Consider the following 16,040-nt stretch of genomic DNA (forward strand, 5'->3'; position numbering starts at 1 on the left):
CCAACCATGAATCCATCCTTTCATTCATTCTTCCACCCACCCACCCATCCATCCATCCATCCATCCATTTATCCATCCATCCACCCATCCATCCATTAATTCTTCAATCTATCCATCCATCTATTCACCCATCCTTCCATCCATTTGTGAAAGGAAAATAAAAACTTGGGAACCCAATTCATTATACCAAAAGAAAAAAATTAAGCTGAAAGTTGAGTAATATGAGAAACTGCCTTTCCTTTTATTCCTAAGCAGATAGAATCAAAGGTTAAACATCTCCACAAGCAGCTATTCTATGTTCACCTTATCTTATGCAAAGTCCTAATTTACTGAGCAAGGGAGGAATACATAATTGATTATTTACCACCTGCTCCTTTTCTCTTGTAACATGTGGATTACCATATCCTCCTTCTTTCCCCTCCAGCCCACTTTCCCCTTTAAATATTGAAGCCCTCAAAATTATCTTTGGAGAAAGACCAGACCTTTCTCCCAGGTATGTCATTAACCTTGGAAAAATAACCTTCTAAATTGATTGAGACCTGTCTCAGATACTTTTTGGTTTACACATTTATCCTTCCATTCACCCAAGATTAGTTTGTCAAATGGTGACTGAACCTGTAAATTGTTACTGCCTATTAATTTTACTCAGCACTATGCGAGATTCTGGCAATACTATGACAACAAGCCATATCCCCTGCTCTCAGATGCTTGCGGGAGAGACACAAGCAGAAAATGGCAGTGCATAGTAAAGAGGAACAGAGTTGGGTGAAGAAGAGCAAGGACTTCAGGACCAGGTCCTCCTAGAGAAGGCGATGTGTGACCTGCATCCCAGGGAAGGCTGAGCCAGGCCCAGAGGTGGGGCCACTTCACAGGCCAGCTGAGTGACAGCAAGGAGCAGGCAGCAACCTGGCCTGGGTGGGAGCAGGGTGAGGCTTGTTGTCATTGGCACCTAAAGGTGGAGGCAGATGATGGAAAGAGCTGCATGGAAAGGTGGGTGGAAGACAGACCCGCGGGCCTTGAACGCCACATTCGGAAGCCAGGGCTCTGTCTTCTGGGCAGTGCACAGAAGGAGCAGATATGAGTGTGAGGACCTGGCCATCCTTGGATGTAGGGCGTGCAAGACAGAAACGTGCACAACCCCCGGATTCTTCTGGGAATGTTTGAGGGACAGTGGGCCCACTAACAGAGAGAATACCATATGGTGGGACGCTGACCTTTGACATGACCCCTGCCCTCAGAGCGCTTCCAGTCTCAGAGACAGTTGAACAAATGATGGCTACCTTTGTATTCTCAGCCCCCAGCACTGGGATTTGTGCATAGGAGAGGCCCAAAGTCCAGAGAGTGAATGAACCCAGCTTTAATATGTCAATGTGGAGCTGGTCATTCATTCTGTCAACAAATATTTATTGGGGACTTTCCATGTGCCAAGAGGTCTTCCAGGTTCCAGGGAAGTGGTGGAGGAAGGAAACGCAGATACCTAACTCTGCACTGGGCTGTGTGGGGTTGGCAGGGCACATGACAGGAAGGAGGTCAGGAAAGGCTTCCCTGAGGAGGCAGTAAAGGAGCTGGGATGGACTTGCTCAGAGGGATTTACTGGGCAAAGAGGTGGTGAAGAGCGAGGCAAGAGGGAGTGCAGCTTGTGCAAAGCCCCTGTGGTTGAAGCAGGCGTGGCCCACTGAGGGAACAAAAGGTGGGGGAGGAAGGCAGTGAGCAGGATGGAGATCTGCAGGTGGGGAGCCGGCTGGCTGGAGATGAGGCTGGGCAGGCCAGGCCCTGCAAGCCCCTAGGATGCCATGCCCTGCAGGGGTCCCACCCCCAGGGCCACCATCTTGCAGAGGCTCATCTCCCTACCCCACCATGGAGTCTTTCACCAGAGTAAGGCTCCCCCAATGCCAGGCATTGGGGGATGTTGCCTATGGCCAAGGCCTTCACTATGGAGGCTGCTGGGCTGGCAGAACAGGCCCCAAAGGCCAGGCCCACCCGAACATGGCAAAAGGGTTTCCAGCAGGCAGGGGGTAAGTGGAGCCAGGTTCCAGGGAGCCAATTCTGGAGGAACAAGCTGTGTTGGAAAGAAGGGCCAAGGCATCGGGGGATCAGCCTAGGGCAGGGTCCAGGTCCAGCTTCACCAACCAGAAGCTCTTGGCTCTGCTGCCCTCAGGACAACAAAGACCCCCTGGCCCCACATGCCCTGTGTCTCTTCCTGTCCTTTCACTCAGAGCTGGACATCAGAGCGTGCAGGACTCCTCTACCACGACGGCTGCCATCAATTAGCAGGAGCTTCCCCGCAGGGACACAGGGAGAGAGGACGGGAGCTCTGAGAGGTCAGGACATCTGCACATGCCCCGTGTTGGGGGCACCAGGCTGGGGTCCAGAGGTTGGTGGGAAAGCCACTCCAAGCAGAGGGACCAGCAGTGGTGAAGACTGGAGGTAAGCAGGGCCGCACCCAGCTGTCCGGGAGGCAAAGCTCGATTCTGAGGACTGAGCTGAGGGACCAAGGGTTTGTGGTCAGTTTGGACAGGGTCATTCATGACAGTCCTGTGTGCCATGTGAAAGAGTTGACTTCATCACGGAACACCAGGACCTCCAAGGATAGCATACATAGAGAGAATAATTAAATTCCTCGGGGTTTGGAAGCCGGCAGAGTGGTACTGAGGCCAGACGTGAGAGGTTGGAGCCACCCCAGAGGGAAGGTGGTGGCCATGTGGAGGACAGCAGGGGTGGCCCATCGAGGGATCCCAGAGGGTGGGCGGGCATGAGGCCATCATTTCTCATCAGCAAGCTGGACTCCCGGCCTGTGTGGAGGCGATGGTGTGTGAGTTTCATCAGGTGACTCATAGCACCTTCTCTGAACTTCCCGGAAGGTGCCCTGCTCCTCCTCCATCCTGGCCTGGCCTGATGGAGCATGGGGTGGGGCCGCTTGCATCCTGCAGTTGTGGGTGGCTGTGTCTGCCTCCTCGGTCAAGGCCAGCCGGTGGACCCATCTGTTCAGCCCCCAGCAGCCATACAGAGCCTGGATCTGAACGGAGAAGTCCAAGAGGTTCATTGCAAACGCACTCAGTAGTCGTGTGCGGGTGTCTTGGTGGCTTGCCATCCTGGCCGATGCCCTACGATGGCCATGGCTGTGGCCTGCACCTAAGAGGTCATGCAGACCTAGTCCTGGGTCAACAGGGAAGGAGCCCCTGGGCTGAATCCTAACTTTTCGCCCCCAGACGCTCTTGGCTGGTGCTGGGTTTCAGCAACGCTTGTTGGAAGCCAGCTCATGTGACACTTTCTTGGCCTCAGACCACACTCCCCGGGCCTCGGGTTGAGAAGTTCCTGGTGACTCAGAAAGCGGAGGGATTAAGTCTCAGGGAGAAGCCGCTGGCTGCCGGTCGGACAGATCTGTGCCTGCACGTTGCTCTTCAATAACAGGGAGTGGCCTTCATTTGCATTGGCTGCTGGGAACTTCCTGAAGATTGTCCCCAACCCCCTGGAGGCCAGCACCTGTGAGGAGAGCATCGGGAGTGGAGGAGGAGAGGAATGAGGAGGGGAAGGGCGGGGGAGGCTCACTGGCAGATGTCAGCATGGGATGATCCGCCATCAGGGCAGAAAGGTCTTGGACCCGAGGGCTCCAGTTGGCTTCCTTGGCCCCTCACATCTGGAGTCTGGACTGGGCAAAGGGTGGGAGGAGGGAGATGCTCCACATCCCTGTGGGGCTGGAAATGGGGAGGGCTGCTCCTTCTGGGTGGGCCTGAGCGGGAGGACCCAGGTGCCCCGAAAAACCAGTTTGGTTCCCCCATCTTGCCTCCCAGGGGCAGGAACCAAGTGAGGCTAGAGCCTGGCACTGCTCGCCTTTCCTAGCACCTGAGTGCCTACCAGGGCTGGCCCGGTATGGTGGGAAGCAGACAAAAGCAACGGCTGCCATCTCCACCCAATCGCACTCTTCACCCCTCTGCATTGCCCCTGCCCCCTTTGTGCTCCTGGGGAGACTCTGCTAAACTCCTTCACCCTGGGTACCAGGGACTGTACAGCCCAGGTGTGCCCCCCTCAGTTAGGGAGCTCCCACTGCCTTGTGCCATGTATTCCCTGGGTCACTCGGCCTCCCAGCTCCCAGCATCCTTAGGCTGGCACAGGCCCCAACCCCTCTTCACCCGGGAGAGAAACTGAGGCTTAAAGAGGCTGAGTGATTTGCTCAGGGCCACTTAGCTGGTAAGTGCCTTCCCATGGGGAGGAGAAGCAGCTGCATGCCTCCTGACCTCATCAGGATGGGCCTGGACTGGCCAGAGGAGGACCATGCTGTCTGGAGATGCATTGTCCTCCTGCCTGGCGACTTTGTCACCAAGGATCCAATAGTTGCGTGTTCTGTTCTCAGCCACCATTCACGGTCACGTGACAGCCATAATTGAGTCTAGGGCACTCCTGGACTGAAGATGGCACTGATGCTGGGGCCATTCCCTGAAGCTCGGTTCCTCTGTTAGGGGCAGTGGGGTGTGTCTGGTAAGAGCAGATTGGAATTCATACAGACGTGGGTTCACATCAGGCTGCCTGACTTCATCGCTTGCACAAGTTATTTCGCCTCTCTGGGCATTAGTGTTCTTTGTCTTTTGTATTCCATTTATTAAAGTTCAAAAACTAGCACAGCTATGGTGTTAGAAGTCAGTAGTAGTATCTGGAAAGAGTCAGAAAGGGGCTTTTGGTTGTTGATAACGTTCTTTTTTTTTTTGGAGACGGAGTCTTGCTCTGTTGCCTAGGCTGGAATACAGTGGCACGATCTTGGCTCACTGCAGCCTCCACCTCCCAGGTTCAACTGATCCTCCTGCCTCAACCTCCCAAGCAGCTGGGACTACAGGTGTGCGCTACCATGCCCGGCTAATTTTTGCATCTTTAGTAGAGACAGCGTTTTGCCATATTGGCCAGGCTCGAACTCCTGATCTCAGGTGATCCATCCACCTCAGCCTCCGAAAGTGCTGGGATTACAGGTGTGAGCCACTGCTCCTGGCCTGGTTGCTGATAATGTTTTAGTTTTCCTTTCTAGTTCTGGATGCTGTTAAACAGGTGGGCACACTTTCTGAGAAATATCAAGATGAACATTTATAAATTATGCATTTTTCTATGTGTATGCTATAATTAAAGACTTACTTTAAAAAGATGGTGACCCTAAAAAATAAGTTATTCCTAATTTGTGCAATGATGACAAAAATCACAGAAAAGTAAATAGATTTACAAATCAGTATTTAGAAGCAGAATCTTTTCACACTGGAAGCAGTTTTTCTAATGCAATCTATTTCTTTTTCTTTTCTTTTTTGAGATGGAGTCTCGCTGTGTCACCCAGGCTGGATTGCAGTGGCGCGATTTCGGCTCACTGCAACCTCCAACTCATGCTCAAGTCACCCTTATTTGACTTAATCATGGCCCCAAAGTGCAACAGGAGTGATACTGGCAATTTGGATATGCCAAGTAGAAGCCAGCAAGTGCTTCTTTTCAGAGCAAAGGTGAAAGTTTTAAATTTCTTAAGAAAGAAAATCTTATGCTGAGATTGCTAAGAACTATATAAGAAAAAATCTATCTGTGAAATTGTGAAGAGAGAAAAATAAATTTGTGAGTAGTGGCTATAGGGTGTGGTACTATCCCCAGTTTCAGGTATCCCCTGGGGGTTTTGAAGTATATCCCCAATGGATTAGAAGGGACTACTATAAACCAATGGCCCTATTAAGGGGAAATCTACTCAAACACTAGGCTTAGAAGTATTTCGGTGTCCTTTTAAAGACATCCTTTTTGGTCACTTGCCTAGGGCTCAAAGGGCAAGCACAGGACCATATATTTTAAAGACTGTCATGGGCTCTTGTCCACCCACATCCTTCTCTTTGTCCACAATGGTTTCCCTACCTTGTCCGCTTAGGAGACTCCGCCCCTCACCAATCCTTGCTCCCATTTCTGAGGAAGCTAGAATGATTCATGTAAAAGAGCTTTGGCAGAAGTGACAGAATTTCAGTTGTGTTAGTGAAATGGGGACAACAGTACCCATCCACCCAAGACTGCCATGGAGATTAAGTGAGATGATACGCGATTTGGGCTCACTCTGTGCTTTCTGGAGAATGGGGCAGAACAGGGACCAGCTGGTGGAAGGCTCAAAGAGGCAGCTTCCAGTGCAACAGTAGGAATAACTTTCCAGAAGCATGGGCCACTCACTGGCAGAGTAGGTCTCCTCTCCAGAAGTGAGGAGGCGTTTCCCATCAGCCTGACAGCTGAGAGCCTCAGGTGCTTAGACACTGGAGAGACAGAATTCCTGGATGTGTGTCGCGTGGGGGTTGGATCTGGTGACCTCTGGGGTGCCTCTCAACTCTCAGAAGCTGTGGGGATTTCCATGGAGTTGATGGTCCCTGTAGCCACAGCTGGGGCACTGCTGGTGCTTCTTGGCCAAGCCACGCAGCTGACTTGAGCTTGGTGAGGGGAGCCTTGACTTGGGGTCCTCGTCATCCTCATGGTCATCGTCCCCCGAAGATGAAAGTGATTGGGCAGTCCCACCATCTCAGGGACACAGTGTCATTCCCAGCTCGAGATGTGGCTACTCCATCCTCATACCTTGTCCCCTCTGATGCTGGGAGCTCCAAGACTGACCAGTACATCCAGCTCATAGAGGAAGAACCTGAGAAGTCAGATGTGAGAAGGGTCCTGAGAGAAGGCGTACCATCTGCCCACACACAGGTGGCACATCCAGGCCAGGGCACCTTAGCCATTGGGCACAACTCACCCTGCCAGCTGGGCCTGGGCCACTCACCGTCTTGGAGCCTTCCTGCTGGGGTCAGGATCCCAGCCTCTCCTGTGAGCAGTTCTGGGTGACCCAGTTAGGAACACAGCAGGTGTCTGACCTGGCTTATTCAGCTGTCATTCCATCCTCACTCCGCAGCCCCTGCCCACTTGCTGTGGGGGCTCTCCTGGGCTGCCGGCTTCTCAGAACTTGCTGCACCCCTGGATGGGTGGACAGGTCCCCATGGTCAAAACAAAAAGTCACATTGTGGGGTGGGTGCTGACCTGGGTTCAAATCCTGGCATTCCTCACCTTGACATGTAGCCTTGGGCAAGTGACCTAACCTCTCCAGAACTCAGTGTCTTCATTTTTCAAATGGCACCTGCAAGGCCAGGCTGCAGCAATAATGACAGAAACTGTGTGAAAGGCGAGGCATGTGACACACAAGGCCTCCCTCTGCAGATGGATGGTCTGTTGCGGAAGGCAGGGGAAGGTTTCTATGGCCCCATCTTGATTTCTGGCCTACTTATGACACCGGCTCACCCGGGGAGTGGCGACGTCGCTCAGTGTTATGGGCAGCACTGCTCACATTCTATGTGTTGAGGTCCTAACCCCAGTATGTCAGGACGTACGTTGAAATAGGGTCTTTACAATAGGTCAAATGAGATCATTAGGGCTGGGCTTCATCTAACAGGACTGCTGTCATCATAAGAAGAGAAAACGTGGACAAACACACAGACGCCAGGGCACACGTGCACAGAGGGAGACCACGAGAGGATGTGGGGAGAAGGTGGCCATCCACACGACAAGGAGAGAGACTTCAGGAGAAACTAGCCCTGACAGCACCTTGACCTTGGACTTCCAGCCTCCAGAACTATGAGAAAGTAAATGCTTATTGTTGAAGCCACAGTGTGTGTGGTTCTTTGTGGCAGCTCTAATACCCCAGGGAGGCATCTACAAAAGGAGAGCTGCCCATTTGTCTTAAGAAATGCCCCCCCGCCCCAAGATCTTAATCTAGGGCTGCTGTGGAGACTTCCACCATCAATCAACCATGAAGTCTCATCCAAAGGCTCTTCCAGGTCTCGCCTGAAGAGTGAGGGGTTCTGGCTGGGAAGGAGGGTCCCTGGAGGCTTTTCCCAGGCTGCAGAGGGTGGCACCTTCTCTCCACTTGGCTCGTCTTGAGAGGCTGGAGGCTCCCCAATGTGAGGGTGGGGTACTTCAGGGCCGCTGGGCAGACCCTAGGCATGGCCATGAGTGTCCCGGCAAGAACTGTCATGCCAGGAGCTTGGGAGAGTCACTGCCTCCTGCAAGCCCAGGCTGCCGTGGGTGGTGAGTGGCTGCCATCCCATCCTAGGCTACCTGGGCAGCATTTCCTCTAGATTCAGGAGTGGCTGTGGGTGGAACTGCAGATGCCAGGACGATGACACCCTTCACCAGGCCCTCACCCGGCTGCCCCGTTCCTCTGCTGACCAGTCACAAGGCCCATTTCCTGCCAGGCCTGGGATTTGGGGGCCTGACCTGCATACAAGGGTTCTTCCTTTTTCTTTTTTTTTTTTTTTTTTTTTGGAGACGGAGTTTCGCTCTCGTTACCCAGGCTGGAGTGCAATGGCGCGATCTCGGCTCACCGCAACCTCCGCCTCCTGGGTTCAGGCAATTCTCCTGCCTCAGCCTCCTGAGTAGCTGGGACTACAGGCATGCGCCACCATGCCCAGCTAATTTTTTTTTGTAGTTTTAGTAGAGACGGGGTTTCACCATGTTGACCAGGATGGTCTCGATCTCTTGACCTCGTGATCCACCCGCCTCGGCCTCCCAAAGTGCTGGGATTACAGGCTTGAGCCACCGCGCCCGGCCAGTTCTTCCTTTTTCAGCTGTCTTGATGGAGTGTTAGAGAGAGGTCGTGCCTGCCATGCATGATGAGGATGAAGGGTGGAGCAGCACAGACGTCAGAGTGGTGGGCTGGGGAGGTCCTGCAGGTGGCAGGTGGCCACAGGTGGCAGACCTCCAGGCTCAGCTTCCTGCCAAGGGAGGCCTGAAGCAGGGGAGACTGTCCCCACCTTCCCTGCACCCAAGGCACCAGCATCCCTCTCCTATCCTGAGCCTCCCAGTCTTAGATAAAGCAGGCAAACTGTGCCCAGTTTCTGCTGTTTTCTCCCACCGGTCCTGTCCCAAGCTAAAAGACTCCTGCCCCTCTGTACGGGTGGCTTCACCCTTGGCCTGGAGGAGACGGCTGGATGTAATCTGCCCAGAGCTTCCCGTAGGCTGGCCAAGAAGGCAGAAGGAAAGGACTCCTCTGGCCTGGTGTGGAGCGCAAAACATCCTGGAGAGGCGTTTGCCAGGCCAGAGCTAACCGAAGTTTTTGAAGAAAGGGCAACTTCCCTCCCTGCGCCAAGGTCTGATCGGGTTGGGAGATATGCTGCACTGGCAGCTGTGTCCTGGCAGAGCTCCGAATCACTGCATGCAAACACGACCCTCCTTCACCGCGCCTGCCAACTTTGTTATCTAGAATGCAAACGCAACGCAACCATCCTTAGCTGCGGATTAACAACAACAACAAAAACATCCCTGGCGAACCTACCTTCCAAGATGACCGAAAGCCCAGTGTGGATTTTAGCCAAAACAGACACAGAACCCCCGCCCCCACCTTGGCTGCCTGCACCCACATTCTGAGATGGAGGACACTGCCAGGAGGAGGGCAGGGTGGCATGCAAGGTGGGAAAGAGCTGGAATGCACCAGCAACCTGATCTGCCACCTGCACCAGCTCTTCCCGCCCCCAACTGCATGGGCCCCCTCCTGAGGGCAGCAAACAGTCTCCTGCTCTCCTGGTCTGGTGGGCAGCAAGGCTGGCTCCCCTCTGTGCTCAGGGCCAGGTATGGCTGTGGACAGCTGGTTATAGTCCAGGCCAGAGGTGGCCTAGGTTTCCCTTCTGCTGGCCCATGCCTTGAACCCATCTGCAGGATGAAGGGAAGACAAGAAAGGGTGTAGACAATGAGCACTCTGATGACCCATGTGCAGCTCCTTCTTGCCCTGAATTATGATGGGTCCATCCTGTGTCGCCTCCAGGCACGTGGTAGTGAACATTTATTGAGCACTTGCTATGTGCTGGTTACCCTGCTGTGAGTTCTGCATGTCCAATTCCTTTGCTCCTTCCTATGAGTAGGAACTGTTGCTGCTCACGTTTTACAGAGGAGGAAACAGGCACAGAGAGAGAAGCTAATGTTCTCAAGGCTGTGAAGTGACAGCCGTGGGATTTGAACTGAGACCTCTTGACTGCAGAGTCTGCTGCTTGCTGCCTCTCACACCAGCAGTGGGTGCAGTGTGGAAGGAGCGTCACTGTTCATGTTTCTTCCTTCAACTCCTACTCCTTGCTACGTGCATTGCTCAGCACGGGGAGTCAGAGGGGACAAAATGTGCCGGGCGCAGACCCCTCTCCAGCAGCTCTAGCCTTTCCAGGCCGGGCCTTCCTCACTGTCCAGCTGAGGACCCTAGAGAGGCCTGCGGACTGAGTGGAGAGGGAAGGGGGACGGGCTGGTGAAAGAGGGCGTGAGAAGGACTGACGAGGCAGTCATCGCAGGAAAGGAGCCAGGATGGGGCCCAGAGAGGACACAGCTGCAGAAATGAAGCTGTGAGGTGTCCAGGCTCTGGCCATGACCTGGAGAGGGACGCTAATCCCCTGAGGCCCCGCGCCGGAGAAAAACTAATCCCGTGAGGCTCCGCGCCGGAGAGAAGCCAATCCCGCGAGGCCCCGCGCCGGAGAGAAACTAATCCCGCGAGGCCCCGCGCCAGAGAAAAGCCAATCCCATGAGGCCCCGCGCCGGAGAGAAACTAATCCCGCGAGGCCCGGCGCCGGAGAAATGCCGATCCCGCGAGGCCCCGCGCCGGAGAGAAGCCAGGCCCGCGAGGTCCAGCGCCGGAAAGAAACTAATCCCGTGAGGCCCCGCGCCGGAGAGAAACTAATCCCGCGAGGCCCCGCGCCGGAGAAAAGCCAATCCCGCGAGGCCCCGCGCCGGAGAGAAGCCAAGCCCACGAGGCCCGGTGCCGGACAGAAGCCAATTCCGCGAGGCCCAGCGCTGGCGGGAAGCTAAGCCGGTGAGGCCCAGCACTGGAGGAGCCAAGATCAGCTCTGGGTGGTGCCAGCCAAGGACAGGTAGGGGCTCAGTCAGGAGGGGAGTTGACCTAGGGCGGGCGGGCACAGGAGGGGACGCAGGATAGATAAGGGCTGGTGACTCAGAGCCTATGGTCCAAACCTGGGCAGTGCCACTTGGATGTCACCAGAGAAGATCAAGGTTAGGGCTAGAGTTGGGCAGAACTGGAGCAGAAAGCACCGAGCAAAGCCGGGGCAGGAAAGCCTGCAGTTTCCATAAGTGGTGCTGTAGGGCTGCCCCGGCCGCAGCTGTCTGGGAGAGGCAGGCAGAGGACGTAAAGTTCCAGGCGGACAGTGGAGCTCAGGAGGGGGCCTGAGACCCCTGCGAGCGGGTGTAACATAAAGGCCAACTCCAGCGCACATGTTCAGGGCCTCCTCTATGCTGGCCACCGTTCCAGAGCCACACATGAGCTTAACAACCCTGTGGAGCGGATGCTGTTGTCCCAAATTTACAGATGAGTGGCCTGAAGCACAGAGAGGTTGAGGGAATGGCCAAGGTCTCACAGCTAGGAAACGGCAAAACTGGGGCCCCAGAACAATTCAGGGCTCAGCCCGGGCCTGGAGGTGACAGCAGCGTTTGTCCGTGAGCAGGACCCGGGAAGGAGGTGCAGCTGGAATTCAACCCTCGGCCTCTGGAGGACTTCGGGGGTTGCTCACGCCCTCCCGAGTGTCCCTGTGCACAGTGGTGAGGACACGGGTGCTGACAAGGACACGACCTGGGCTATCTGGCTGAGGGACGGCAGGCACCATCCTGAACGGCACCGTGGTGATCGAGGTGCAGGAGGCCTGGATCTTGTGGGGTTCTGTACCTGGGGATGCTCCGGCTGCCTACTGTCTCCGCACTGCAGCCAGCCTGGCACAGCTCTCAGGAGCCTGCTCTCCCAGTGGGTCAGTCACCCTCAGGGTGGAGCTGGGACAGTATCATTTGCCTCCCGTCTCGCTCCTGATTTCTGGGATGAATCTGCAGTTTGCTTTATTTTTTTACTTCCTGGCCCTGCCCCATCCCCTGCAGTGCAGGGTCACTGGAACAGTACAGGGGCTGAGGAGAAGGGGCCCTAGAACACATCTACTGGGCCTCCTCCTTGCAAGGGCTGAGCCAAAGCAGGTTACCCCTGACTACACCAAGTTTCTGGATCACATCCTGCTCCCTCAAGTTTCCAGGTCATGTGTCTCCTAAAAATAAAGGTGCCACTCTCTGGGTGCTTCCCAGACACCCAGCACCATGCTGTGGGCCTAAAGGCACAGCCTCATTTGATCCTTCTAACAATCCCAGAATGAGGGTGATCCCTGCGTCCCCATTTTTCTAGGTGTGTCAAAAGAGGCTCAGATGGATGAGACTTGCCCTAGACCACATACCCAGTAAGGGACCAAGCAGGATCTGAATTTTCCCTCTGGACCCCAAGCCTCCTGATGGTTCTATTTTCAGCCAGTTCAATTTTAGGCGAGAGAAGCCCACCCAAGAGCTTGTGTCTACTGCATGCTTACAGCGACCATGCCTCACACGTTTTCAGATGTTAAGGGGAGCGGAGGACCTGGTAAACTGGATGGCCCAGGATTAAGGCTCTGAAGGTTTCAGGAGGAAGGAAAGGCAGGCCATCTGAACAGGACAGCATCAGGGCGGATGATTGTGAAGTCCTGCAGGTGCACTCGCAATCGCCATCACACAAGGGCAGGATGGGGAAATGGTTAGGGGCTTTAGTGGACTGCCAGCCTGACACCAGTCTATGTACCTGATGCTGATAAAGCCAGTGCATCCATTGGCTATATAAACAGGAGCATCACGACCAGCACAGGGGAGATGATACATCCCTGACCACCCCACTAATTGCTGTGTTTGAATCCAGATGCCCTATGTTAAGAATAATACTGACAAACACAAGGCCACCTGGATGAGGGTAGCAAGAGAGGGGGCAGAGGTTAGGAGGTGGTGGGGGGCAGGGTCTATGGGAATGATGTCATATTAAAATGAGAAAAGAGATGGCGTGGTATGGGTGGTGGTAAACACAGGTGTATTTTACTCATATACAGCATCTGTAGGCTAAAATATGGTAAATAATGAACATATGTTAAATGAAATGGCATGTATATGATTTATGGAAGCTCTAGATAAATGTATGTAGCTAGCATTTCAGTAAATATTTGAATTTTTAAAAGGAACAATAAAAGGTACCAGGATGTCTAGTCCAAATGGAAAGAGGTACTAGCAGCATTGTATGAAACCCAATAAATATGTTCAGGACCCACACACTGCTGAAAATCTGGAAGACAGATTTTGCAGAGGTGCAGAAAGCAGCTGTAGGCTAGACACAAGGAAAAACTTCCTAAAAATGAGAGTGATCATGTAAGGGATGAAGTGCCAGAGGAGAGGGGGCTCCCTGTCCTTTAGGGGGGTTCAGCAGAGGCTGGAATTGCTTAGCTGGCATCCAGGGCCTCCCTGTAGTCAGGGAGAGGAGTTGTCTTTGCACTCAGTTGGAGAGTCCGTGAGACATAGCTGTGTTGTGTTGGTAAGGCATGCTCCAACCAGAAGTGCCGAAAGCTCCAGGGTGACCTAATCTTGGGTTGAAATTGGGTTTGCATAATCGTTGACTGTTTTTCAAGGGCTCGGCTTATGGAGGCCCCAATGGGGACTTGAAAGAGTCCGCTTCCCACCTGCTTTGGGCTCACATTCCTCTTCCTGGTTGTCTGTGTTTGTTCTGGCCACAAGCCCCTGCAGAGCTCAGACACCAGGGTTGAACTCTGGTACCCGCATGTGGCTGTGAGCAGTGGGGAGGTGGGGACCTGAGGGATGCCCTGAAGGCTCCCATTGGTGGGGCCAGGGATGGCAGGTTGGGATGAGATGTCCCAAGGATCTCTGAATCTAGGCCATGAACGATGCCATGTCTCACTGTAGCCTTTAGGCTGGGACTGCTCGGTGGGAGCACAGGCTAGCAGAAGAGAATTAGAAGAGAACATGGAAGAGAATATGGCAGCCTTAGATTAAAGAAAGACTGGCCCAGGTGTGCCTAAGGCTGGGAGCACTGGATGCCTTCAAACAAAGGTGCCATGGGACATTCTGTGTGTCTGAAAAAGGATTCACAGTTTGATAAATAGATTGCAGAATGCAAGATTTGAAAGCAGTGGACCAATCAAGGGGATGTGGGGGGTGGACATGGTGCTGGCCTTGGGGATGGTCAAAAAATGGTGAGATTAGCAAAGGACATTGAGATGTTGCCAACAGGACTGAGTGGTCACTTCTTGGTGCCTTGAGGGCAGGCCCTTGTATATGAGAGACTGGGCATTGTGCAGCCTGTGTGCTTGGCAGCTTCTGAGATTCTGACCAGAAAGCCAGAGGAAGACCTCAGATGTGCCACAGTTTACAAAAGTCTTATTATACTTTTTTGGAAAACAATTTTAAATCAAAATAAATACAGAAGGGTTGCAACAATAGTAGAAAGAAACTCTTCCCGGTCCACTTGATGCCCCACCCCAGCATCCTTTCACGTGCATCTCCTAAAGGAAGGACATTCATCATCACGACCATCCGATCCAGACACTCACCCTGGATATGTCACTACCTTTTGGTCCCTAGACCTCACTCTGGTTTCCACACTTCTCCCAATAACCTCATTCATAGCAAGAAGACCTGGACAGGCCACAGGTCATATTTGACCACATGTCTTAGCCTCTTTCAGTTTGGAAAGGTTTATCCGTCTTTCCTTGGCCCTCATGGCTATGGAGTGTCTGAAGCTTGCAGAAGAGCTACTTTGAGCAATGCTCCTCATTTGCTGCTTTCTCTTGATGAAATTCAGGCCATTAGTCTTTGTTGGAACTATCACAGGAGGATGCTGGCTTCTCGCTGCATCCAACCAGGTGCCCGGGATTCTGGGTGGCCTCTTACTGACAATGTCCACTTGGGTCATTTGACTAAGGAGGCACCGGTCAGCTTCTTCCCTGTAAGAGTATTCTTTTCCCTTTGTCACTAGGAAGGATGCTGTAGGAGACGTTCTTAGAAAGCACGGAAACATCCCACTTCTCATCAAGCATCTGCCCACTACTTTCAGTACCCATGGATGGTTCTCAGTGGAAGGAAGTATCACTGTGAGTATCACTCAGAGAGCCTGCCCCAAGTGTTTGTTTCATGAATGAATCTGTACTTCACTGCCCAAGAGGTAAATGAAATGACCACAGCTTCACGTGCCACCAGGTCTTTTCCTCATGCAAGCCCAGGGCAGGACCAGGATGGGAGCAATGCCGCCTCCATGCACCCACCTGACTGCATTCCCAGGCTTGAGCAGGCTCCAGGACTCCCCTGGGACCTGCACCAAAGCCAGATCTCCTACCAGGAACAACATGCAGCCCTTCAGGGGTTCATGAAGGGTTTTAAGTTAGGGGGAGGTGACACATTTGATTTATGTTAAGCAAAACCAAACCAAACCAAAACAAAAGCAAACACCCTGGCTGTTGTGCAAATAGCTTGGAGTGGTTCAGATTTGTAGTCAGGCAGAACAACGAAGACTCAGTGAGGATGTTCGGGAAGCCTGAGTAGAGACCTCCTTTGCCTAGTGTGTGAGGAGTCCCAATGCCAGGGCAGGGCAGAAAGGGGCCCTGGCTTCTCCAAGGCTCCTGGGGCTGTGGTTGGCAGGGAAATCCTATGAGTACCCACCCCATCCTGCCAGCCTCTGCTGGCTCCTGCCCTGGATGCCCCATACCTTTGGTTTCCCTTAGCAGCTCTTCTGTGAACTTGACCACTTGGGCTACCTCCACCCATGGGAAGCCTTTGCCCACTGCAAAGATGATGCTCTCGTAGAGGGTGTCCAGTAGGATGCTCCTCCGGGAATCTCTTTGTTCATCAAATTCCTCCCAGTTCAGAAGCCTCCTCAGGTGCTCCCGACCTTGTGGTCTCTGCAGGGCATGATATGAGAATTGCAGGGTATAATATGGGGGTGGTAGGCTATGATATGGTGGTTGGAGGGTATGACTTGGGGTTTAAGAATATGATATGAGGGTTGGAGGTTAAGATATGGGGTTGGAGGATATGATATGGGATTGGAGGGTATGATACGGCGGTTGGAGGGTATGATACGGGGATTGGAGGGCATGATATGGGGGTTGGAGGGCACGGTACGGGGTTGGAGGGCACGATACGGGGGGTTGGAGGGCACGATACGGGGGTTGGAGGGCACGATACGGGGG

The 16,040-nt window shown here is 53.5% G+C and overlaps 1 protein-coding gene across 1 annotated transcript in view; it reads right to left on the reverse strand.

The window, feature by feature from the left end:
* The window catches only part of CUNH8orf74 (chromosome unknown C8orf74 homolog), a 37,908-nt gene that overhangs the window by 6,389 nt on the left and 15,479 nt on the right, over window positions 1–16,040 (reverse strand). Inside the window, exon 5 of the mRNA XM_032268395.1 lies at window positions 15,557–15,749. Within this exon, the coding sequence (XP_032124286.1) occupies window positions 15,557–15,749 (193 nt within the window). The remainder of the gene's footprint in view (window positions 1–15,556; window positions 15,750–16,040) is intronic.

This window comes from Sapajus apella, unplaced genomic scaffold, assembly GCF_009761245.1.
Source record: "Sapajus apella isolate SASKATOON/1434 unplaced genomic scaffold, GSC_monkey_1.0 scaffold180, whole genome shotgun sequence".
Lineage (NCBI taxonomy): Eukaryota > Metazoa > Chordata > Mammalia > Primates > Cebidae > Sapajus > Sapajus apella.